Source organism: Bos grunniens, chromosome 5 (genome assembly GCF_055505025.1).
Source record: "Bos grunniens cultivar Pamir isolate PY7600 chromosome 5, Bosgru_T2T1.0, whole genome shotgun sequence".
NCBI lineage: Eukaryota > Metazoa > Chordata > Mammalia > Artiodactyla > Bovidae > Bos > Bos grunniens.
The window spans coordinates 63752399-63778593 of NC_141169.1; the positions used below are offsets into that span (position 1 = coordinate 63752399).

Sequence of the window (26195 nt, forward strand, 5' to 3'; positions counted from 1 at the left end):
TATGTTTACATGAGGTAAATTAGGTTTACTAAAAAGTGGTAATCACTTCATGATGTAAGTCAAATCATTATGCTGTACACCTTAAACATATAGTACTATATGTTGAATATATCAGTAAAACTGGAAGAAAAAAACCCATAAACATCTTTGTGAGGTAATTAACTGTATACATGTAGATACTGTTTATGCTAGGCATTTGAAACTGAAGCTAATGTTTGTGGGTGATTTTTGTTAAGATTATTATATTGTACTTTTTTTCTTTGGCTGTGCCATGGGGCTTTGGAATCTTAGTTTCCTGACCAGGAATTGAATCCAGCCCTTGGAAGTGAGAGTATGGGGTCCTAACTATTGGACCACCAGGGAATTCCCTGTATTGTACTGGTTTTTTTTCCCACAACTTCATGGAGGAATAACTGATATACAATAAACTGCACATATTTATTAAAGAGTACAATTTGATGAGTTTGACACAAGTATATACCTATGAAACCATCATTGCAATCAAGATATTGTAGTAAATATCCTTCACCCCTCAATTTGCTTTTCTAAAAAGCTGTATTTCTCAGGCAACCACTGATTTATTTTCCGCCCCTATAGATGAGATTGGGTTTTCTCATGTTAATGTAATGCTGTTTTAATTATTTTTTAACGTGGACCATTTTAAAGTCTATTGAATCTGTTACAATATTGCTTCTGTTTAATGTTTTGGTTTTTCGGCCAGGAAGCATGTGGGATCTTAGCTCCCAGACCAGGGATTGAACCCTCACTCCCTGCATTGTAAGGTGAGGTCTTAACCACTGGACCACCAGAGAGGTCACCTGTAATGCTATTTTAAATGTGAGAACTTCCTTCTTTGCTTTGGCCACTTCTGGTCACATCAACACCACACATGAGTTGTGCTGCTTTGGGGCAGCTTCTGTATGAGACTTGGCAAGCCCTCTGAAATGTACGTTGCCCCCACCTCCCAAACCCTACTCTAGTTGCCACTTCCCTACCTCATTTTAGGTGCCTTTTCCCTATTTCCTAAAGCCATGAAGGACCCAGGAGGGCTTACATGATTCTTTTCCTGCAGCTCCCTTGTTGTTGTGACTTTTCTATCGATGGTTTCGCTGACTGTAAATGGATAATGCATGTTACAGCCCTGGTGGACTGTAGCCAGGACTACAGCCCTGATGGACAGTTCTCCAGATAAGACCCCACTTCACATACCATGCTCCGTGGCAGTCAGTGAGAGCAAGTGGACATTCAGATCCTGCCTCATCTTGATTTCCCACTGCTAGACTGGCAGACCATGAGTGTGTGTACATTTGTGTGTGTGTGCACACATAAAACATGGGCTTCCCAGATGGTGCTAGAGGTAAAGAACCCGCCTACAAATGCAGGAGATGTAAGACACTTGGGTTTGATCCCTGGGTCAGGAAGATACCCTGGAGGAGGGCCTGGCAACCTACTCCAGTATTCTTGCCTGGAAAATGTCACAGACAGAGGAGCCTGGAGGGCCATAGTCCATAGGGTCGCAAAGACTCGGACAGGACTGAAGCAACTTAGTACACATGCATGCATGCGTGTAAATGCATGAGTGTGTATATAAGGGGGATGCATAAGGTCCTTGCTATATAAAGTTGCAAACACGTTTTGTATAAAGTTCTAAACATGTTTTAGCACATTTATTTTGGGAAATCAAGTGCTTAGTCCACAAATTTTTATTTTTACTGTACAAAATAGAACCTACTACAAAATAATATTTACTCCAAAATTTCATTATTTCCGGCTGTCAGTCTTTTTATAACATGACAGAGGTCCTACTAAAAAGAGTTATTTCAGTCTAATCTAAATAATTTCAGTCTAATCCATATCTGAAATGTGTTTTATCTCATCTTTCATATCTTTAATCTCAGCTCGGACTGTTGTTAAATTAGATATTTTCTCTTTTAAGAAAGCAATTTCTTTCTCTCTCTGTTGTAAGTCAGTAACCAGTCTCCCAATGCGTAGTGTTAAATCATTTACCAATGGTTCCAAGCGGGAAAAATCCTTCTTTAGATTATACACCTTTGGTTTTAGATCATTTGCAAAGGTCACTGTCTTCAGGACTTTCGCTCTGTCACTTTCTAAGCTTAAAAGCCTATCTGTGTGCTTGTTGAAATCACCCTGTAGCTCAGAAAGTATCTTCTTAACAGAATTAATTCTTTGTGAATTTTCAGATGCTGTCTTTCGGAGCATTGCTGTTCGGTCAATGCTACTTGAAAGAAGGTCACCTATGTTTTTGACTGTATTTTTTTCTACTTTTTCTATTTTATTTTCCAGTTCTTGTACAGAATCTGTCAATGATGTTACATCAGTTACTAAACCTGACATACGTCGTATGTCTGTTTTTATCGTTGTAATTTTGAGACCGATATCTTTTGCCATGGAAGTTGTACTTTGGTCTGCTTTTGCAACATCTTGAGAAACAGTCGTCAGATTGTTGTTCAGTATATCCTGCTTTTCGCTTATCCTGCTGGACCAGGTTTTCACTTCATAAATTTCCTCCTGTAGATGCTTTAGATGAGTAATTATTTGAAAAGCCTTCAATTGTTCTATGATAGCTTCAGACTTCTGACACTGTAAGAAAATATAGTACCAGAATAATTAAATTGATTAAAATCTTAATGTTTAAGATACAACTTAAATTTTAGGTGTCATTTTAAACTATAAAGTTACTACTCTTCTGGAAAGCGTTTGGTAAAAGATGCATTGTGTATTGGTAATGAATAGGAAGGAAAACATTAAATTTCATGTTACTACAAATGGCATTTTCCAGTTCTTTTTGCACCTTCAGTCCTCAGTATAGAGACAGAATGAGCTCAGTGAGGGACAATGATGTTTTTTCAGTTGCTGGAGAAGAGAGGAGGAAGCCACCTGTACGTAGGTACATGTGTGTGTGTGTGTGTCATTCATTTGTGTCTGACTCTGTGACATGGACTATAGCTGGCCATGCTCCTCTGTCCATGGAATTCTCCAGGCAAGAATACTGGAATGGGTATCCATGCCTTCTCTGGGGGATCTTTCCGACCCAGGCATAGACCCCAGGTCTCCTGCCTTGCAGGCAGATTCTTTACTGTCTGAGCCTTCAGGGAAGCCCCTCCTGCAGATGAGCTGTAGTAAATTTGAGAGGTCATACACTGCAAAGAGTTGACTCATTGGAAAAGACCCTGATGCTGGGAGGGATTGGGGACAGGAGGAGAAGGGGACAACAGAGGATGAGATGGCTGGATGGCATCACTGACTCGATGCACAGGAGTTGGTGATGGATAGGGAGGCCTGGCGTGCTGTGATTCATGGGGTCGCAAAGAGTCGGACACAACTGAGTGACTGAACTGAACTGAACTGAACACTGCTGACACTATGTATAAAATAGGTAACTAATGAGAACATACCGTGCAGCACAAGGAACTGTACTTTCTACACTGTGGTGACCTTGTATGGGAAGGAAGTCCAAAGGGGAGGAAAGTGGCTGATGCATTTTGCTGTACAGTTGAAACTATCACAACTATACTATACTTCAGTAGAAATTAATTAAAAATAAATTGGGGGGATCAAGACAACATGACTTCTGAAACACAAGTTTGTTTGTAGGTATAACAAGTGCCAGAATGAAGGGACTTTATTGTTGAATTACTTTCATGAAAACTTTTTTTGGGGTATTGAACTAATTCCATTTAATTAGTGATCTCTGGAGAAGGCAATGGCGACCCACTCCAGTACGCTTGCCTGGAAAATCCCATGGATGGAGGAGCCTGGTAGGCTGCAGTCCATGGGGTCTCGAAGAGTCGGACATGACTGAGCAACTTCACTTTCACTTTTCACTTTCATGCACTGGAGAAGGAAATGGCAACCCACTCCAGTGTTCTTGCCTGGAGAATCCCAGGGATGGAGGAGCCTGGTAGGCTGCTCTCTATGGGGTCACACAGAGCCAGACACGACTAAAGTGACTTAGCAGCAGCAGCAGCAGTGATCTCTTAAGTTCCTAGTATGTTGTTAGGCATGTGAAGTCTGAGGGACATAAAGATGAGCACAGCTTCAGCTGTGGCTTCAACTCAGTTCAGTAGTTAAATAATAGAGATGGTGGATGTGTAAAAACAAAACAATAAACAAACAATTATCTCCAAGGTTCTAAAATTCCATGATTTCAAATACAAATCATTCTCACCTTTTTGGTTTTTCAATGCCATCATCCTTCCCCATCATCCATTGAAAATTGATGTCTCTAAACTGTTTTGGTTTAACTTGGACACATTAGCTGATGATCATTTTGAACCACACAACTGCCTGGAAAAACTTCAAGTTGTTATTTTTGTTGTTGTTGTGAATATGTGTTATATAGCAGTCTTGGGGAAGCTGAGTTATTTTATTGTATTTTGAATATTTGAAGTTTTGTTGCATTATGCTATTAGTTAATAAAGTTAAGAGGAAAAGGGGCAAATTAAAGTGCTGATTATGGTAATAAGATGGGTAAGTATCATGAACAATACAAAATTGAAAATTAAAACACACATGCTCAAAATCCATCCATGTTGTCATAAACGGCAGGATATCCTCCCTTCTGGTGACTGAATATATAAGTGTATTAAAGTATCATGCTGTGTACTTTAAATTTACACAATGTTATATGTCAAATTTATTTAATTAAAAAATAAAACACATGTCAAGCTTCAATTAAGTTTCAATCAGAAGATTAACTTATGCCTGTGTGCTGTGTGCTAAACTATGAAGAAAAAAATTAACAAATGTAAAATATATTGTCAAAGCCTGTGTCCAAACAGATATACATTGTGATTACATTGAAAAAAGGAATTCCATTTATAACATTAAGAGTCAGTTGTTCAATTTTAGCACATTTAACTTTCAGCTTGTTTCCTAGGAAAGCATTGTTTTAAAGTGGAAATTGTCTATAGTTTCCTACTAAAAATCACAACCAGCTTCATTCAGCAACATTTACTGTGCTGATATGTACTAGTTTGATCAACAGTTTCTGCTTTCAGGAAGTTTGTCACTTAGTTTGGGAAAGAAAAATAATGTAAATAGATTACTTAAAATTCAGAAAAAATAAGGAATAAAAACCAAATATGCAGACTGAAAATTTTTTTTTTTAATATGCAGTTTAAAGTCAGCAAGTTTTTTCCAAAATAATTGTATTTCTTCGATATGTTTTTTATGAATTGTCTTTCTTAAATTGCATTTGCCTGGTTCACTCAGGTAATCTGCTAGAGTTATTTTGGTTACATTAACTTAGTTCTACTTAATGCAAATAAATACTTAGTATGCTTGGGCTATTATTTTTATGGAGGCTTAAAAAAGGAGCAGTCATATAGTTGCAAAGAAATGACAAGCAGAAATGGGGCAGCGTTGGGAAGCGCAGTGCAAAATAGCCATGTAGGAGAAGGTCCTTGGGAAAATGGCGGAGGGCCAGAAGAACCCCGGCTTTGCGTGCTGCTGGCTGAAAAACATCTGCCTTTAGCTATGCTCGGTGCCAAGATGTAATAATAAACATTAAAGATGTTGCTTGAGAAAATGGGTTATGGGATAAACACATGGGTCACTTAGAACGCGCTGCCCTTGAAATATTGTTTACTGATTATGTCTTAACCCCGTGCGCGCTCTGCTGGCCATATACGCTAAGCTTTTTGTTCCTGCTTCTATAAAAAGGCTTAACTGCGGAAATAAATTTGTCAGTCCTTGCAAGAGACTGTCTGAGTGTCATTCTTTCAGGTTCGTCGTTTCCAAGTCCCAGGCAGAAAACCCCCAACAGGCAGTAAAAAAGTTAATTCAAAGCCTCAATATCCCCTTTTTGCCCCATCATATATATTTGGTTCCAAAATATATTTTAAGATTTTTCTCAATAGTTTTATGCAGTATTGATTAGTGGTGGGGAAGGTGGCCCAAAGGTGTGTTTTTGTTTTTGTTTTTTTATCTTGGTAAAGAAGTTAGATTGTGAAAATGTTATAGTGGGTGTGACAGTAATGAATAGCCAGAGCTAGGAAGGAAATCAAGCAGTAATTGCAAAACCTTAAGTTTTATTTTTTAGGGGAAATTTTTGCAACAAACTATATTTGCTGAAAGAGATTCTCAAAGGTGAAAGGAGAAGGCTTACTTTCATCTATTTCATTCTAGGTTATCATTTATTAATGTATCTATTCTGGTACAGTAGATATAACTTAACAGTATTAAACAATGAAGACATCTCAGAAAGGGCCAACTTTATTCTTAGAAGTATTAGATCATTAAGAAACTGCTAGTAAGCTTCTTTGTTTCATTTGTCAGCTTATAAAAACAGTATATTATGAACATCTATTGGTCTTCACTAAAATAGAAACTCAATACAGTATAGGAATAGCCTAGAAATTACTTCACTGAATTATGTTTATTATTATATAACGGCTTGTTTAAGCTATTTGCCTAAGATGAACAGAAGAGTTGGAGTCTATCAGCAGCTCAAAAGATTAACCCAGTAATTTAAATATTTACTAATATTCCTAGTCTTATCACATAAACAAGGTACTAAGCTAGATGCCTTGAAATTGTGGTGCTGGAGAAAACTGTTGAAAGTCCCTTGGACTGCAAGGAAATCAAATCAGTCAATCCTAAAGGAAATCAACACTGAATATTAACTGGAAGGACTATGGCTGAAGCTGAAGCTCCAAAACTTTGGCTGCCTGATAAGAAGAACCAACTCAATGGATAAGACCCTGATGCTGGGAAAGATGGAGGGTAGGAAGACAAGGGGGTGACAGAGGATGAGATGGTTAGATAGCATCACTGACTCTATGGACATCTCTAGGAGATAGTGGAGGACAGAGAAGCCTGGCCTGCTACAGTCCATTGAATTGCTAAGAACTGGACACGACTTAGTGACTGAACAAAAAGCAGCAGCTAGATGCTGTCCTGTAATGCTAAACATTGTCTTAATCTTCAAGCCAAAGCAACATGAGTCAAGGGAATGATTTTTGGATCCAATCAGCCTTCCAAAAACTTTGCTAAAGGATTTTTGAACCATACTAAGAGACCTGGAAATTTTATTGATCTCTAGAATTTAAAACCACTTAAAGCCAGAAGGGCTTCCCAGCTGGCTCAGACAGTAAAGAATCTGCCTGCAATGCAGGAAACCCAGGTTCGACCCCTGGGTTGAGAAGATCCCCTGGAGAAGGAAATGGTGACCCACTCCAGTATTCTTGCCTGGAGGATCCCATGGATAGAGGAGCCTGGTGGGTTATGCTCCATGGGTTCATAAACGCTGGACATGACTGAGTGACTGACACTGTACACTGTAAAGCCAGAAGAGATTTTAGAAATTATTTGGTACAATTCCCCCATTTTACAAATTAAAAAACTGAGCCCCCAGAGTGCCCCAAAACACACAGAGTTAGTGGCAAAGCCTAGATTAAAAGATTCTAGTCTAAAGTTTTTTTCTCTTCCACTGCTTTCTCAGTCTTCCTAAACATCTACTGATTCCTTCTTACACCCAAGGCCCACATAATTTTAGGTCACATTTAAAACTTTTGAGGGACTTACATCTAGTTTAATGGCAACATACTCTTGCCTGGAAAATCCCACGGACAGAGGAGCCTGGTAGGCTGCAGTTCATGAGGTCACTAAGGGTCGGACTCAACAGAGCGACTTCACTTTCACTTTTCACTTTCAAGCATTGGAAAAGGAAATGGCAACCCACTCCAGTGTTCTTGCCTGGAGAATTCCAGGGACAGAAGAGCCTGGTAGGAAGCCATCTATGGGGTCGCACAGAGTCGGACACGACTGAAGCGACTTAGCAGCAGCAGCAGCAGTAGTGGACACATTTGGCTGAATTACAGCTTTTTGAATGCTCAAGATAGTGCTACTGATAGCCGATTTCTTTTTTTCCTCCTTGGTTGAACAGCAGCAGGTACAATGGGAGGTGAGCAGCCTCTGGAGTTGGACAGACTCAGCAGCAAGACTGTAAGATTTGGAATCTTGATCTGTCTCCTCATTTGTAAAAGGGGTCTCATAGCTATCAAAGCTGTGGTGAGAATTTGCAATAACACATAGAAAGTGCCTCTCACAGGGACAGAGACAGGGACAGGGTAGGTACTCAATACGCAGAGCTGTTAGGATGATGATGGATCGTGGGCCTCCTAGCAGTGGGACACATAATAGGCTCCAGAAGGCTGGTTCTGTCTCCCTCTGCTCTGTAAAGCTGGGATGGAGCATTTTGACTTGTGTGAAATTAATAGTCCATAGCTGAACTGAAACAGATGTTGGGTGAATTTGCAGAGCACACCAAATGTGTTTGGTGAATTTGGAGCATCATTAGTTTATAATGACATCATAATAATCTTTGCTCAAGATTATAGTCATACAAAGGCCTACAATTAGATTAAAATTAAAATAATGCTATTGGGAATTCCCTGGTGGTTCAGTGGTTAGGACTCTGCACTTTCACTGCCAAGGGCACTGGTTCAATCCCTGGTCAGGGAACCAAGATTTCCCAAAAGTCACACAGTATAGCCCGCCCCTCCCCCCACTGCCCCCCCCCCAAAAAAACAAACCAAAAACATTAACTTTGTATCTTACAAATTTAGTTTTCTATCAAACCATACAGGCTAATAAATCAACATTTTTCATTATAAAATATAAAAATTCACCTTCAGTCAACAGCTTCTCATCTTAACACAAATTTAAGGAACTATTACTACAAATACACTTTTTTTTTTTTGCAAACAAATAGGATTTATTACAGAGAAGGCAATGGCACCCCACTCCAGTACTCTTGCCTGGGAAATCCCGTGGACAGAGGAGCCTGGTGGGCTGCGGTCCATGGGGTCGCTAAGAGTCGGACACGACTGTGTGACTTCACTTTTCACTTTCATGCATTGGAGAAGGAAATGGCAACCCACTCCAGTGTTCTTGCCTGGAGAATCCCAGGGACAGGGGAGCCTGGTGGGCTGCAGTCTATGGGGTTGCACAGTCGGATACAACTGAAGTGACTTAGCCACAGCAGCAGCAGCAAGATTTATTAAAGAGAAGTGCAAAGCTCTCAGCATAGACACTGAGGAGGGTAAAGAGTCCCCCCAAATTCACTTTTAAACTTAAAAAAAAAATAAGGTGCTTGTTTTGTAAGTGATTTATATGTGCTAATGAAAAAAGTGACAGTATTCTAGAAGAAACTGATATAAAATTTATTATTAATTACAAAGATACAAAAATGTGTCTCGGAACATGGTAATCTTCCTTAAAGGAAAGACTAATAATGTAGCTTAATATTTGATACATTAGGGAACTTTCTGAAATTTCAAGTATCTGTGTTAAATAAATGAATTTAAGAAACACAGGAAGACAAATTAGGTACATTTAAATCTCTATAATTACACTTTTTAATAAGAAAACACCTGAATAAAGGAATATATACATGTGTACATACATGCGCACAATATTTTCTCAAGAAATACTTGCAGAAGTGTAGCTTTCATATTCCTTGTAACTGTCACTATAGAGCTCAGTGACCACCTTATTTCCATTTTATTTTCTGTAACCATCACTATGACACATATTCTAGTTAATAATAAAGATGTATCAAATCTGGTGACACGCCAAAAAATAGGTAAATATATAAAACTGAAGAGTGCAAGAGATTATATTTGTCTTGGCAGGATGAAGGCTGAAACGAAACAGTTTTGGCTAACTTTACAATCTATTTTATGAGTGTGAAAATAAAACAAATACAATTTTCCAGTGCACACAGATAAGAATTTAGACATTCATAAGTCAAGAAATTTAATGTTAAGATTCCAGAAATTAATGCTATGCTCCTTAATAGTAACACTCTTTCAGGCTTACTTTTCTGGCTGTCTACTATAAATCTTCCTAATCCCAATGTAGCATTCATTTGGAACTTTTCCAAAAATGTACAAATTTACATAATAAAACCACCTGACCATACCTATCTTTTGTAGCTGACTGCTTTCAAGTTCTTTGTGTTTAATTCCACTGAAATTGCATTACAAAACTGGGACTATAGTTGGTTATTGGCAAGAAGAAACAAGTAAGAACTACTTCTGTGTGCAATTTTTGAAAATTAACTCAATTTTCAACTCCAACCTTGGACACTTTTTTTTCAGTTTCTTTCTTTCTTGAAGGATAATTGCTTTACAGAATTTTGTAAAGGTTTTCTGTCAAACCTCAACATGAATCAGCCATAGGTCTTGATACATCAGTTTACCAATAAAAGTCTTATATGCCCCCCCAAACCTGTACATTTCTGATTATTATTATTGCAAAAATCTGTCTAGGCCTCCCCTTAATTTCACCTCAATATGTCCATGTTTTATTCCTTGTGACTCTATTATATAATTTTGTGTAAATTAAAATTTTGTGTATGCTGTACAGTAGAAACTGACACAACATTATAAAGCAACTGTACTCCAATAAAGATTAATTTAAATATAAAATAAAAAAATAAAATCACTGCGTGAAACAAATCTGGTTGGGTGATTGGTTTGGGGACTCTAAAATAATGACATACTTTTAATTACCATAATTACCACATTATTTCTCACTATGCTGCTTTTTCCTCTTTAAAATATGCCACAGGTTTATTGGTATATTTTTATTATAAGTAATTTATTTAATGATCATGTACTGAGCAAACTCAAGAGTCTGTAACACAGTTAGAACCTTAAAAAAAATAAAGATATACAAAAATGTTCCCAAAGTCCATGCTTCAAAGGATCCACACTTAATTCAAAGGGAAATTCTTCAAAAAGAACATGTTTACTCTTTTTTAACAAAGTTCTAACAAAATAAGTTCTTACAATTATCCATAACAGTTTAGAACCTTAACAAAAAGTAAAAATGTTTCCCAGGCTCCTCAGTTTCCAAAAAGTGCATAATCAATTCATTGCAAAGCACCCCAGGCATGTTTTATTTTGGATAAAATTGTCTGGATTCTTAGCCTGCAGTAAACTGCGACAGAAATGAAGAACTGGCGGAGGCAAACACATTACTGATCAACCTGATGGTTAGATCAGGTCCATGCAACACTTTTTTAGGTGACAGAAAAGGTATAAGGGAGAGACATTAAGATTTGAAAAATAGCAAACTGAGGTCATTGAGTAAGGAGATGAACACCTCTCATTAGCTCCTAGGAACACTAATATATTTGGGTTCAATATAACAGATGAAATTCAAAATAATGTCCGTTAACTATTAGAAAGGGGATTCCCAAATGGTGCTAGTGGTAAAGAATCTGCCTTCCAAAGAAGGAAGCACAAGAGACTCAGGTTCCATCTCTGGGTCAGGAAGATTCCCTGGAATAGGAAATGGCAACCTGCTCCGGCATTCTTGCCTGGAAAACCACATGGAAAGAGAAGCCTGGTGGGCTACGGACCATGGGGCCACAGAGATTTGGACACATCTGAGAGACTGAGCAGACACACAATTATCAAAAAAACATTTAAAAACATTAAGTATATACTTCAAAAAAGCAGAGAAACATTTTTAAAATATCTCTATTTAAAATGGTTAAAATGAAAAGTTTTATTGCTTAAAAAAAGATAAGGTTTGATTATTTGGATAATCCATTTTTTGTGGTATCTCACTTACGTTCTAATAATTTAGGATGAAGTGAGGCATATGGAAATAACTCAAAAGCCTGGAGCTAATCAGCTTGTGCATAATGGTGTGGTTCATCAGAATAAATGCAGTGCATTTAGAAATCACTATCGATTTCTTTATTTTCTAGATTATATTCTTCTGGAGTCCCCTTTTCTCTTGTGCTTGAATATACTATAAAATCGTGAACTTTTCCTTTGAGAACATCCAGGTCATTCTGCATCTTTAATATGCTATTGTCATACTGAATTCCTTCAAGGGTCTTCTGCATCTCCATGATTTCAGATACTGCTTTCAGCATATCATCTTCCATGTTAAACATCTGAAGGGTCAGGTCTTCCATTTTCTTTTCTGTCCCGATCAGATCCTGAGAGACTCTCAGAACAGAGCGAACAGCACTTTCAATTGTCGGCAAATGTGTCTTGCATTCTTCAACTTTAGGTTCGTAGCTGGAGAGTTTGTTAGTTAGGTCTTCATCTCTGGCAAAGAGAGCATGCTGCTCCTCCTCTAACTTCTCCACCGCTTTTGTGTCAGAGCCAAGCTGCTCCTCTACTCGCAGAAGATCCTCTTCTTCTTGTCTCTGTATAGTTCTAATATTTCTTACTGTGCTATCTTCCAAATCTTTTAGCCTTTCAGTGAGCAATTTTATTTCCTGTTCAGCTGAGTTAATTTGGACAGTGACTTGAGAATGTATATGTTTTGATTCTGATTTGAAAACGTCTGTATTAACATTCATTTCTTCTAGGCTTCTCTTCCAGAAATCTGTAACATTCTGGAATTTCTCATTAAGGCTTTTCATCTTTTGGGTGAGCATCTCTTCACTGGTTTGAATGTCATGCATGATTCTTTGGAGGGTGGCTACTTCCTGCTCAAACTGGGTCACCAAAGACATGGAGGATGTAGCTTCCTGCAGGATACTTTCAGTAGAGGCAAGCTGCATTTATAACACAAAACAATTCCCAAGGCTACTTAATAACTTTTATATTAGGGAAACATACTTTAGCAACAATGTGCCAAGTTCAAGTTCTGAAGATGTCTAAAATATCCAAGTACATCAGAATCATGCAGACAAAAATAATAATTACTTAATAGTTTTTTAAAAAACATTTAAAACACATTTAATAGATTAGGGCTATGGTATAAAAATACAGCTGTTTCTCATCCCTTGGTATGCACCTGTGTGGGATTGGTTTCCCTGTGGATACTGAAATCCATGGATGCTCAAATCCCTCATATAAAACACTGTAAAAGGGCACAGTGTTTGTGTATTATAAACTAAATCATCTCTACTTATAATTCCTAATACAATGCAAATGACATGTCAAGAGTTGCCAGTGAATGGCAAATTCAGATTTTGTTTTCTTAAACTTTCTGGATGTTTTCTTTTCAAGTATTTTTTGATACAAGATTGAACACTTGGATGCAGAACCTATGGATATGGAGGGCAAACTATAAACACTGGAACTTCTAATCCTCAATATTGATTATTTGTGCACTTTCAAATATTCCAAATAATGTTAAAGAAGCCTGAAATATATCACATGTCCTTCTTTTTTGATTCCAATGTAAGTCAACTTAATTGTCATTTTAAGAGTTACTTGGCTTTTTAGAAACTGATTTAGTTATAAAATTTGTTAACTTTCCTAAGTTATATGACTCCTGAAGACTTCCTGCCTGAAAAGAAATTTGTTGACTGAGTTTTTGCAGAAAAGGTACCAGAATCAGATCTTATAGCTATCACAAAGGCAAAAAGTGAATTAAAAGATCAGTTTACAGAGACAACTCACGTCAAATAGTAAAGTGTTCTAAGTATCTAAAAATTATGGTAAACAGCAAATATCTAAAAGTATAAATATCTAAATATCTATAAATTATGGTAAGCTCCTGGCATCTCCTAATATGTCCAGAATATAGAAGGACCAGGTTGAGGACCTCTTTCTTAGTCTACTCTCACACAGATAACAGCCTTAGAGACTACAGGAAGGCCGGGAAACAATCCTTAGTTTAGCAAATATCTGCAGCATTATGTTAAAGTCATAGCACTGTACAAGACACAGTTCTGCCCTTGCACAGTTTAGTTTAATTGCAGAGAAAGTGAAGTTTACATGTGCTTAACAGGGAAAGAGTAATGGAAGCAATTACATAGGTGTCCAAACCGAACTTCAATGACCAAGGACAATATTATAGAAATAATATCTGATACGTGCTTCTAGTTACTTCCTCTAAATCATCCTACATACTACAGCCAGATTTAGGATTTTAAAAACTGCTGTGTACATCATGTGTGTGTGTGTTAGTTGCTTAGTTGTGCCTGACTCTTTGTGACCCCATGGACTGTAGCATGCCAGGCTCTTTTGTCCATGGAATTCTCCAGGCAAGAATACTGGAGTGGGTTGCCATTTTCTTCTCCAAATGTACATCATGCTGCTGCTGCTAAGTCACTTCAGTCGTGTCCGACTCTGTGCGACCCCATAGACGGTAGTCCACCAGGCTCCCCCGTCCCTGGGATTCTCCAGGCAAGAACACTGGAGTGGGTTGCCATTGCCTTCTCTGGATGTACATCATGGTACAACATTAAAAAAACCTTACTACTTCTTCATACTCCTAGGAGAAAGTGCCAAATTCTATAACCCCTCTATATGCTATTTTCCTTCCACTTTGCCTAGCTAAGTTCTTTCCTTTGTTCAAGACTCAGGCCAGGCCTCAGCTCCTCCTTCATGGCCCTCACTCTGAGAGCCTGAACTCCTGTAGCACCTATTGTATTACATATTTACCACTTATTTGGCACTTAGCACATATAACTCAAGAATTCTTGAGTGTTCACTCTATACCAGACTTGAGCTAGACACTGAATATAAAAATATAGACAAAGTACAGTCCTTGACTTCACAATTTGATAGGGGAGATAGCGTTTTGGATCTTCTATGTCATGTATTCTGGATCCCTAATAAGATGTACTGAGTATACTCTGTTTCACTATTAGGAACTAAGGATACAGAGAAAAAAGACAGCATTTGCTCTAAGGAGCAGTGAAGAAGACAAATGAATTAACAACAACAATAAAAATCACAGTAGATGATTATTTGTGTCATGCCAGAATTAGCACGGGGAGAAGGCATGCTTAGAGGAGAAATCAGAAGTCTGGAGGAAATGAAGAGGTTTAGACTCTCAAATCTGACTCTAATAGGCTGATAAACTAAACAGGTGAAGCTATGAAGGTTTCTAAATTCCTTAGAGGAAGAGACCACGTCTTATGCCTTTTTGTAGTGCTCATGTCTCAGGGTCTAAAGAACACGTTTTTTGATGTTTAGGAGGAAAAACGTCCAGGAAACCTGGGTCTACCCCAGTGGTCTACCCCAGTCAGGACCTGAAGCAGTTCCAGGTGATAGTTCTAGGTGACTGTTTGATTGTTCCCAAACAATGCATGAACAGTGTCATTCTGAAACCTTGTTTAAAAACTATTTTTAATGTACATATGTAGACATAATGCAAGTTCCTTTAAAAAGCAGTTCTGAGAAATACTTGTACATTGTTAACAGTATTATGTTTAGTTATCTTCTTAGCAGCACTTTGAAGAGACAAGCTTATCTTCATCCAAGGTAATTTCTTGTTTGGGCTTCCCAGGTAGAGTTAGTGGTAAAGAACCCTGCCTGACAATGCAGGAGACATAAGAGACACTGTTTCAATGCATGTGTCGGGAAGTTCACACAGAGGAGGACATGGCAACCCACTCCAGTATTCTTGCCTGGAGAATCCCATGGACAGGGGAACCTGGCGGGCTATATAGTCAATAGGGTCACAAAGAGTTGGACACGACTGAAGTGACTTTGTACACATGCAAGATAATTTCCTGTTTAGGCTGTTCACCAGAGTTTCACTATAACCTGGAGGCAGTATAACCCAGGAGACCCAAGGACAAGATCAACTTTTCAGGATAATAAAGGTCTCAAGATTTAATGTGCAATTAATGAGTGACTGGTGCTCACACCAGTCATGTCTGACTCTTTCCACCCCTATGAACTGTAGCCCACCAGGCTCCTCTGTCCATGGGATTTTCCTGGCAAGAATACTGGAGTGGGTTGCTGCATTTCCTGTATCACAGGCAGATTCCTTACCGCTGAGCCACCGGGGAAGTCCTGGAACTCCACAATAGTTAGCATTTATGGGCTGTGAATATATTTTAATAGTTTTTCATTTTTTAAAAAAGTTAAATTCTTAAATTTATTACTGCTTGAAAGTTTTCAAAGAGTTTGCATGTATACTGTATCTCATTTGATTTTAATAAAAGTTTTGTTACTCTCATTTAACAAGTGATGAAATAGAGGGCAAGAGAAGTTAAAGTGATTTTTCCCAGGTCACACAGTTTTGTGAGAGCCCACGTCTAGCTGTTTTCCCTCCTACTGTATTAAGCTGGCCTTTAAGGGCCTGCTTTGTAAAGAGGCAGCTATTGTTAAATTATTCCTAGGGCAGATTGGGAAAGAGCTATGTGAAGATGGAATATTTCTTGAATCCTAGGGTGATATTTTAAATATGTTTCAAAAGCATTTATTTATTTACTTTTAATTGAAGTATAATTGATTTACAATTTTATATTAGTTTCACGTGTACAACATAGTGATTCAATATTTTTATAGATTATACTCCACTTGAAGTTATTACAAAGTAATGGCTCTATTTCCCTGTGCTGTAAAATATATTCTTGTTGCTTAAAAAATCTTTTTAATTGCTGCCAAATTTTTTCATTTAAAAAGGAAACTTTGGGACTTCTCTGGCAGTTAAGACTCTGAGCTTCCACGGCAGGGAGCAAGGGTTCAATCTTGGTCAGTAAATGAAGATCCTGCATGCTGTGTGACATGGCTGAAAAAAAAGAAATCTTTCTTCAGTAGCATTTAAGTACATGAAGTTTCTATTTCCTGGAATTTTTCTATCATGTTTGCTCTGATTAGAGGGCCCTAGATAACTATTTTGGAGAAGGCAATGGCACCCCACTCCAGTACTCTTGCCTGGGAGATCCCATGGACGGAGGAGCCTGGTGGGCTGCAGTCCATGGGGTTGCTAAGAATCGGACACAACTGAGCGACTTCACTTTCACTTTTCACTTTCATGCATTGCAGAAGGCAATGGCAACCCACTCCAGTGTTCTTGCCTGGAGAATCCCAGGGATGGGGGAGCCTGGTGGGCTGCCGCCTATGGGGTCGCACAGAGTCGGACAAGACTGAAGTGACTTAGCAGCAGCAGCAGCAGCAGCAGCAGCAGCAAATAACTATAATCAGATTTCATCTTGAGCTCTAGGTCAAAATACAAACTCTTGCAACACCTTTCCAGAGGCCCCTAAACTCATGCTCCATGCAATTCACTGGCATGTGTGAAGGATAATTTTCATCCACGATTCTTTTCTGCTGGGGGATTTTAGGCTCCTTCTGTGCATCAGGCGGCAGGAACTTAGGCCATCTATTTAATTTCTAATTTTTGCAACATCCTTGCTTACCCTGGTGCCAAACACAAGTCCTTTTCTACCTTATGACAGGAATAAAGGTTTAGTGAATGAATAAATGAGAAAAGCAAGCCATACTTCCCAATGACAGCTTGGTCCCTGGTAGCCAGACAAGGCCCACCTGATGCCTTTACTGGTTGCACCTGCCCCTCTTTTGAGACAACTAGGTAGTAAAAAATTTTTTTATTTGTCTCACGTTTCTAAAAATCACAGTAATAATGCATTTGCATTTACAGCTTGAAGAACTACAACATAGATTTGGATTTTAATTTTCATTTGGCTATAATTAATATTTATTTTAGGTTTGTTGTTGTTTAGTCACTAAGTTGTGTCCGACTCTTTTGTGACCTCATGAGCTGTAGCCTGCCAGGCTCCTCTGTCCATGGCATCTCCCAGGCAAGAATACTGGAGTGGGTTGCCATTTCCTACTCCATGGAACCTTCCTGACCCAGAGATAGAACCCGCGTCTCCTGAATTGCAGGCAGACTCTTTACCAGCTGAGCCACTGGGGAAGCCCCTTGTTTTAGGTTAGTCATTCTTATATGCATATGAATATGTATATACTTACCAAGTAGAAATAAAACAAAAACCAGTGGATCTTTGCCCAACAAGAGCTACTCCTATTCTAAGTTTATACCTAAAAATCAATTACATTTTCAGCGCCCTAAACACTTGATATTTAAATAGAAAGTTGAGGTCACATCAATATAAGAAGATTGGTCCTTTTAAACAATAACAGTTGTTATATATTAAGAAAAGTCTTGTCCTTTCAAAATGTAATCTAAAGTTAGCTTAGACTGAAGGGAGAATGTGAAGAAGCAGGAAAAACAGCAACGGTTAAAGTACTAATGGTCTAAAAGGCAGGAAGAAAGAATTTATGAATGGGGTAGAAGGGTGGCAATGGGGAAGAAAAATGGTAAAATCTCTCCAAATATGTCAATTAATAATTACCTTTTCTGAAATTAAACTGATTTTACTTTGAAGCCCTTGGAATTCACTGGTTTCCATCTTCAGTAACTGGTATTGGTTTTCCACCTTTGCAAACTTTTCTGACTGCTGAAATACAAACCTAGAAAAGGTAAAAAAAAAGTCATTACTTTCTAATTCATACCCACTAAAGTCTGAATGTTAAAGCAGTATTTCTGTCCACTTCTGGTAAGGACAACATAAATTCTGGTATAGGTAGTTTATTTCAACAAACATGAGTTTATTTCAGCAAACATTGGGAGAGCTTGATGTGTAGTTGGGTACTGGTTTAATTGTACATGTAAATAAGAGTGAAACACTGCCCTTCTTCAAGTTTACAGCTCAGTAAGTGAGATAGGGAAACATCTGTAATAGAAATTACACGCAAGAAACATTTGGAAGAAAGAAATAATGAATTATTTAGAGTGAGATATGTGGTCTCTACTATTTTTTCAAGGCGATATTTGAGTAATATCTAGAAAATAAGTGTTTTACACTGAGATGTAGGAGAAGCAAAAGTTATCTAAGTTAAAAAAGGATTTTAAAATAAAACTATAGGAGAAGAGAAAAAAAGCAGTGGAGTGGAAGAAAGAGGTGATGATTATTAGAAGTCAAAATATATCAGGAGTCAAAATTGAAAACAGGAATCATTGTCCATATGACAATAGAACACATAGGCTTTTCAAGGTGTATAATATGTGCAGTTGATTATACTCTAAATTATGAGCTGCAAGTGTCCTTTAGATGCCAATCTAAAATTGGAATGTATTCTCCATCTGGTAAAGGGTAGAAGCACAAAAAAATTATCCCAATCTTAAAAACAATAAATAATCTTTTGTTTATAAGGACTTGAAATGACCAGACACAAAAGGAATGTTTTGGATCTAGCACCATTTTGGTTAAGCTATTTTGACTCATTTCTTTGGGCCCAGAAAAAGTAGCAGCTAATATTCTTTGTGTATTTATTGTTATCAAATCACCAACTCAATGGACATGAGTCTGAGCAAGCTCCAGGAGTTGGGGATGGATGGGGAAACCTGGCAAGCTACAGTCCATGGGGTCGCAGAGTCGGGCATAAATCTGAACTAAACTGAGTCATCAAAAAGCAGTGGCACAGGGAATTCCCTAGTGGTCCAGTAGTTAGGACTCAGTGCTCTACTGCTGAGACCCCGGGTTCAATCCCTGGTTGGGGAAGTAAGATCTCAAAAGCGGCAAACCCTGTGGTGTGGCAAAATAAAAAAGCAGTGGAGCAAAACCATAGGAACTGCAAGTGAAGTGACAGTCGCTCAGTCATGACCAATTCCTTGTGACCCAGGCCAGAATACTGGAGTGAGTAGCTGTTCCTTTCTCCAGGGAATCTTCCCAACCCAGGGATCAAACTCAGGTGTCCCACACTGCGCACAGATTCTTTACCAGGTGAGCCACAAGTGAAGCCCAGTAGGAACTGGAGGAGTGACTTAATCAGTATGTGGGTTGGTGGTTCAAAAGCTTCAGTGCATTTAAAGCTGCACCTGGCAGCTTTAAAAATGTGTAATGTCTAGCTCCTACCACAGAAATTCAGACTTAGTTGATTTGGGATGTGACTTAGACATTATAAATTTTCAAACCTCCCAGCCAAGTTGAGAATGACTAATTGACACTATTGTAAAAACAGTGGAAGACAGAGTGAAAGACAAACATTTAAAGATTCCGAAACTCAATGGAGAGGTGAAAGACTTCTGAGTTTTGCGAGTCAAACTCATAGTCATCATTAGGCTGTTGCTTAAAACTGTACAAAACTAAAATGGATTTTTTGTGTTTTTAAACAAGTGTTTACAATGTTGAATGAAATAAATTTCTTTTGATAACGGCAAATATTTATCCTGAAATAAGTGATTTAAGTAAGTAAGCCCAGGTTGCATAATTAGTACAGATTGACTTCTCCTGTGTGTTAATATGAACTTTTAAACAAAACTTCTAGTTGTTAGAAAACACTATTATCCTAATTTCAAAGCTCTTTTCTGATTGGCTATTTCATTGTTGGCTTTTAAGAGACCAGTAGACAGAGGGGAAGAACAAAGACCACTCTAAAGAAAAGCCTAATTTCAGGAATTGGTTATTATCATCCATTACTCCACAGTGTTAACTCATGGATTTGTTCTATAGATCAATATGTTCATTTAGAATAAAATCATTATAGAGGGAACTTTTTGTGAAGGTTGATCCATTAAAATTCATTACAGGACTTCTCATTTTATTTAATCTTTTTAATGTTATCTCTGCACGTCTCAAAATCTCAAATATTAAGCAAAAACTTGAAGAAAACTTTATTATATGAGTGATCATTTCTGATAATTTGCTGTTTTTTTTTTCATAGTTAAATTCTCACCAAAATGGAAAAAAAATTCACCATTTCTACATATGAATAATGCATATAAGAAAAAACAGGTATAAAGTTTATTTAGTGTGTAATGAAAATAATCAACAGTGGTCTGTATGATGCTGAGTTAAAATATATTTCTTTTTTGGCCACATCCCATGGCATGAGGGATCTTAGTTCCCCAACCAGGGATGAACCTGAGCCCCCTACAGTGGAAGCGCAAAGCCCTAACCACTGGACCACCAGGGAGTTCCCGGCTTTTCACTTAGAAGTGCCAGACACTATTCTAAGAGCTTTATAAATATTAACTCATTTAACATTAGGGAAGAGGATGATTTTCTAGAAGCCAAAAATGTACACTGAGAGAAGGTGGTTTCAATTCTGAAACAGTAATTTTTGAAACTGGCATCCAGATTAGTGCCCAAGGTGCTTTGTTTTGTTTTAGGGATTTTCAAACAGGAGCAGTTCAAAACCTCCTTACTCCCATCTTCCTTCCCTTAGATAAGACAACAGGGTCTGCTAAGGGCTAGGAGAAGAAAGAAAATGATTATACACAATTCTGGGCTAGGGATTTCTATTTCTAGAATCTTGGCCTGTTTGTGGATTAATACTAAAGGTGGACAGCATATCATACTGGTTGAATGTGAAGCTGGGCAACTTTCGCTCTGCTATTTGCTAGCTGTACAATCACCCTGGGCAAGTTACTTAGCTTACCTTTGTTAGTTTCCTCATCTGTAAAGTGGGGATTAGGGTGTTGTAGAGATTAAATAGGTTTATATTTATAAAGTTCTTACAGTTCCTGAAACAAAACATCAACTATTCTCTTTAAGTACCTTGACTTTTTCTTTTGAATTACTTTCTGCACCTGTGTTTCCCATCTTCAGACAAGCCGAGAGTGGTAAAATAGATCAGGGCTCTCTTCTACTTACACTTGATATCATTAGAAGCTCCAGGTCTGTTTGAAGCAGCCTTGGGTTTACAGCCAACAAAGGATGGAATGAATGGATGAGATCCACGAAAAGGAAGCACTCTCTTACCCTATGTTTTGCGGCCTCTTTTCACTATCATAGTTAAGGATTTTATTTTATTTTTTATCTTTTTTTTTTAGTTAAGGATTTTAAAGGTATGGATATAGAGAAAAGGCCCTAGATGAACTGGTTACCTTAGTGCGAAAGTGAAGTCGCTCAGTCGTGTCCGACTCTTTGCGACCGGTGGACTGTAGCCCACCAAGCTCCTCCGTCCATGGGATTCTCCAGGCAAGAATACTGGAGTGGGTTGCCATTTCCTTCTCCTACCTTAGTATAGGCCTTAACAAAAAGAATCTTTCTGAGGTGGATGAAACTGGAGCCTATTATACAGAGTGAAGTAAGCCAGAAGGAAAAACACCAATACAGTATACTAACGCATATATATGGAATTTAGAAAGATGATAACAATAACCCTGTGTACGAGACAGCAAAAGCAACACTGATGTATGGAACAGTCTTATGGACTCTGTGGGAGAGGGAGAGGGTGGGAAGATTTGGGAGAATGACATTGAAACATGTAAAATATCATGTAAGAAACGAGCTGCCAGTCCAGGTTCGATGCACGATACTGGATGCTTGGGGCTAGTGCACTGGGACGACCCAGAGGGATGGTATGGGGAGGGAGGAGGGAGGAGGGTTCAGGATGGGGAGCACATGTATACCTGTGATGGATTCATTTTGATATTTGGCAAAACTAATACAATTATGTAAAGTTTAAAAAAAAAAAAAAAGAATCTTTCTGACCCCTTCATAATCCACTGCAGTTTACAGAGGTCTCATATAGATTCAGGGCCCTTAGGAATAAACCATGCATTTCCTTGTGTTGGCAGACAGCTGATTGAGGATATATATATATAGGATTTTCTCTGGCTGTGTTTCAATTAGTAATAAGAAAGAGGCAACCCACAAGAAGCTATTATCATGAACCCTCCCAAGCAAGGGAGTTCCAGGGCCACTACTACGGTCAGTACCCATTTGGCCATGTTTCATATCACCACTTCATTTTTAACACAATATTGAAAGTTCAGGAAAACAATGACCATATTCCATTAAAAAAAAATCAAGACAATTAAAGGATACCTCTCTGTCTTTTAAACTCTACTAATGACAACAAAAGCTGAAAAATGGAGTTAGCCAAGATTTTGCTGCATAAATGATTTATAAAGTTGTATTAGTTGATAGAGGAAAAAAAATCCTGAATTATCTGATTGTTGAAAGAGCTTTTGACTTTTGATACATAATTATCACAAATGCTATGGCAAACTTTTATAAAAGCAATTAGAGAATCTGTTTAAATTTCCAGAAGAAACCTAAAATTCTACAATGGAACTTCTAGGTGACTAAATTTCTGTGTAGTAAGATAAGCTTTTAAGACTTTGTGTCTTGTTTAGTAACTTCATAACCTTTAAAAACTTTTTGAAAGCATAATGTCTTCAATACTCTTATCTGGAAAATTTCCTTAAAGAATTTATAAATGAGGTATGCAAACCCAACATTCAGGCCCTACTGCTGCTGCTAAGTCACGTCAGTCGTATCCGACTCTGTGCGACCCCATATACAGCAGCCCAACAGGCTCCTCTGTCCTTGGGATTCTCCATGAAAGAATACTGGAGTGGGTTGCCATTTCCTTCTCCAATGCATGAAAGTGAAAAGTGAAAGGGAAGTCACTCAGTCATGTCCGACTCTTCTCGACCCCATGGACTGTATGTAGCCTACCAGACTCCTCTGTCCATAGGATTCTCCAGGCAAGAGTACTGGAGTGGGGTGCCATTGCCTTCTCCGTCAGGCCCTACAGTCCTGAGCAACTCTTATCTCCATCTTATTGTTAAGCTGACATCAGCACTTCATTTAACTGAGAAATGTTTAAGTACCACCATTTTATTATGCATTGTCTCTGTTTATTTTCCAAACAAGGATCCAAAGACTAAAGGTTTGAAGATACTGAAATAGTGACACCTTGAAATCCTCCTCGGACAGTGCAAGGGTTCAAATCTCTGCCCTAACTTAGACTCACTCCTAAGCTGTATTTAGGCACACATATTCAATTTTGTATTTAAATAACGAGGACAGTATCAGTACAGTAAGCATTTTCAATAGAACAATCTTTAGATGCTAATCCTAGTGGTAAAAATGTCAGTGGCTTAGTTATAAATCCAGTGTGCTTTTTAGTATTTTCAGATTCTAAATATTTTTAGAAAATTCTTCCTAATGTCTTAATAATTTGTTATTCCCAAATTCATCACGAATAGCTATTTGCTATAGTGACTGAATTTATACTTTAACTCTTGTGGCAAAAGATTTCACCAGAGCAATAACATTCATTGAATTTGCCCATTTTAGAAATAATCTCTGAGCATTGTTTTATTATGTTGCAGACACAGTTCAAATAAAATCTTCCTACTTGAATATAACTTGTTTCTTTATTGTAGGCACTAACAGTAAATTCCTGAGCTGAAGTGTCTGCTTTTCAAAAGCTTTTTCCTTTATAGATTCCTATTAGTGTGCCTTCCCAGGATAGTAACTAAATTATTGAAAAGCTGAACATTTTCTGAAGTAATTTATCTCATATGAATATGAATCTCTGGATAGTTAATAAGAATTAATGAATTCAGTAACTAAAACCAGTTGTATTAGGTTCCAGAAAGAAGCAACCTATATATTTTAGCCTACTAAGTTCTAGTTCTGAGCAACTTTGCCAGCAGTTTTTGATTTACCCAAATAAACTCATGCATTCTAAGACATAAAACCAGTTTATTTAAAATAGTAAATTCTGTACATTTAAGATCAAAATATTCTACAAACAAATATATTAGTAAGATAACAATTTATCTCTTTGAAGAGAATATTTATAATCAACATTTCACTTTATTGTATTAGTAACATTTTATTGACTTCGACTCAGGATGAGTGATTAGTATACTTCAAAATTTACTAGCATCAAAAATAATCTAGACGAAAGGACATCTGGGGTCGCTTCTAGAATCCAATTACTCTTGAACACGAGTAACTATCTTTTAAATACTTCAAAAATCGGTGGAAAATGGAGGGAAACTCTAAAGCATCAGTCTCGTTATTAAAGTGAAAGAGGTTAATCCTAAAAGATATGGTTGAGGAAAATAAGTTGGTTGTAAGGTTATTTCTTTATATTCATTTTTCCTATGACATCAATATATCGCTATTTGCTTGGTTTAAAAACTATATATATGTACTTTTAGGTGAACACAATTTCTATACTTTTGTAGTTTTCCAATACTAAAATTCAATCTGTAACAGGAATAGACTTTGAACGCATGCACATTGATTCAAAAGTGAGCACTCCTCCAAAATTTGGTATCAAGAACTTTGGTTCTTTAAGATCATAATGAATTTTTTTTTCAAGTTGTAAACTTTGCCACAAGGCATTGATGGGGTGGGGCAAATTTGTCCCAAATGCACAGTGGACAGGAAGTAACGTGTTATAAAAACGGGAACGCTTCAGTCGTGAAGAATGCGCTTAATGAAGTTTGGCCGAATGTACGTTTCTTAATGGTCAAAGTGAGTCAAAGTGTTAGTCGCTCAGTTGTGTCCGACTCTTTGGGACCCCACGGACTGTAGCCCACCAGGTTCCTCTGTCCACTGGATTCTCCAGGCAAGAATACTGGAGTGGGTTGCCATTCCTTTCTCCAGGGGATCTTCCCAACCCAGGTCTCCTACACTACTGGCAGATTCTTTACCATCTGAACCACCAGGGAAGCCCCTTAATGGCTGCCTCATTCCCAAATACTAGCCTCAACTCCAGTTGGGCGATCAGGCACTCAGGCAGTACAAGAAATGAGCGAAAGGGAAAATAAAAGCTGGGCCGTCCCTTCTTTGGGGTTGATGCAGAGAAACAGAAGCGGCAAGTTTGGGAGCTGGAGGTCAGCAGGATGCCGAGCAGTGCGGGGCTGGGGCAGGGGCGGGAGCCCAAGGAGAGGGCAAGCACGGGAGGCCAGACACGGCCCAGCGGCCTCAGACCACTTACCAGGCCAGGCCCAGGCACGTCCCCAGCGACAGCAGGCTCACGCCGGTACGGGGGTCGGCCCAGCCCCTGCCTCCACCACCCCGAGCTTCGGGACTCTTCCCGCCCTCGTTCCGCTTCCCAGGCTCCGCCGGGGCTCCCTTCGTCCCCGACTTCTTCCGGCTTTTCACCTCGGACATGTCTGGAGGTCCCCAGGAAAAACAGAGGGACGCCTCTACAACCTTGGGTAGCGGGACGTGGCCGCCTCAGCCTCTGCGTGAAGGCTCGGCGCTGACCGCGCCCCCTTTTAGACTTGGCACCGCCCAGAAGCCAGCCCCCTTTCCCTCCCTCCCGGCCAACAACTCACTGCTCCACAGCGTCTCCCAGCCACCCGCTATCGAGTCCCTTCAGGTGGAAAGTGAAAAGTGACGTGGCTCAGTCGTGTCCCACTCTTTGTAACCCCATGGACTGTAGCCTACCACGCTTCTCTGTCCATGGGATTTTCCAGCCAAGACTACTAGAGTGGGTTGCCATTTCCTTCTCCAAGAGATCTTTCCGACCCACGGATCGAACCTGGGTCTCCTGCATTGTAGGCAGACGCTTTACCGTCTGAACCACCAGGGAAGTCAGGCGGGTTAGGGGGCATCCCTACGTCGCCAAACCCCTGCTTTAGGAATGCAAGCCTGAGGATACCGTGGCTCCCGGGCGCGTACTGGCCGCCAGGACGCCAGGGGGCGGGGCGGGGCGGGGCGG

The 26195-nt window shown here is 38.8% G+C and overlaps 1 protein-coding gene across 8 annotated transcripts; it reads right to left on the bottom strand.

Annotated features, from left to right (window-relative positions):
• Positions 1–1633: 1633 nt before the first annotated feature.
• On the bottom strand, positions 1634–26188 carry IKBIP (IKBKB interacting protein). 8 transcript variants are annotated; one of them, XM_086400864.1, is made up of 4 exons: positions 26016–26188; positions 25467–25684; positions 18065–18182; positions 1634–2601 (listed from the first exon to the last, which is right to left on the bottom strand). In XM_086400864.1, exons 1-4 carry the CDS (start codon positions 26028–26030, stop codon positions 1846–1848), a joined length of 1107 nt encoding a protein of 368 aa, XP_086256990.1. In that variant the 5' UTR covers positions 26031–26188; the 3' UTR covers positions 1634–1845. The 8 variants fall into 8 exon arrangements, with proteins under 8 accessions (XP_086256990.1, XP_086256992.1, XP_086256993.1 ...); XM_086400866.1 differs by having other exon boundaries at positions 25810–26187; XM_086400867.1 differs by having other exon boundaries at positions 25922–26176.
• Positions 26189–26195: the final 7 nt, after the last annotated feature.

Bases quoted from the DNA above. Each gene is read 5' to 3' on its own strand.
- IKBIP (XM_086400859.1), bottom strand. The intron at 18,183-25,466 runs GTAAGTGGTCTG...TACCTTTTCTAG, and splicing joins ACGTGCCTGGGCCTGGCCTG to GTTTGTATTTCAGCAGTCAG. The intron at 12,554-18,064 runs GTAATTATTAAT...TTATAAATGCAG, and splicing joins TCAGTTTAATTTCAGAAAAG to CTTGCCTCTACTGAAAGTAT.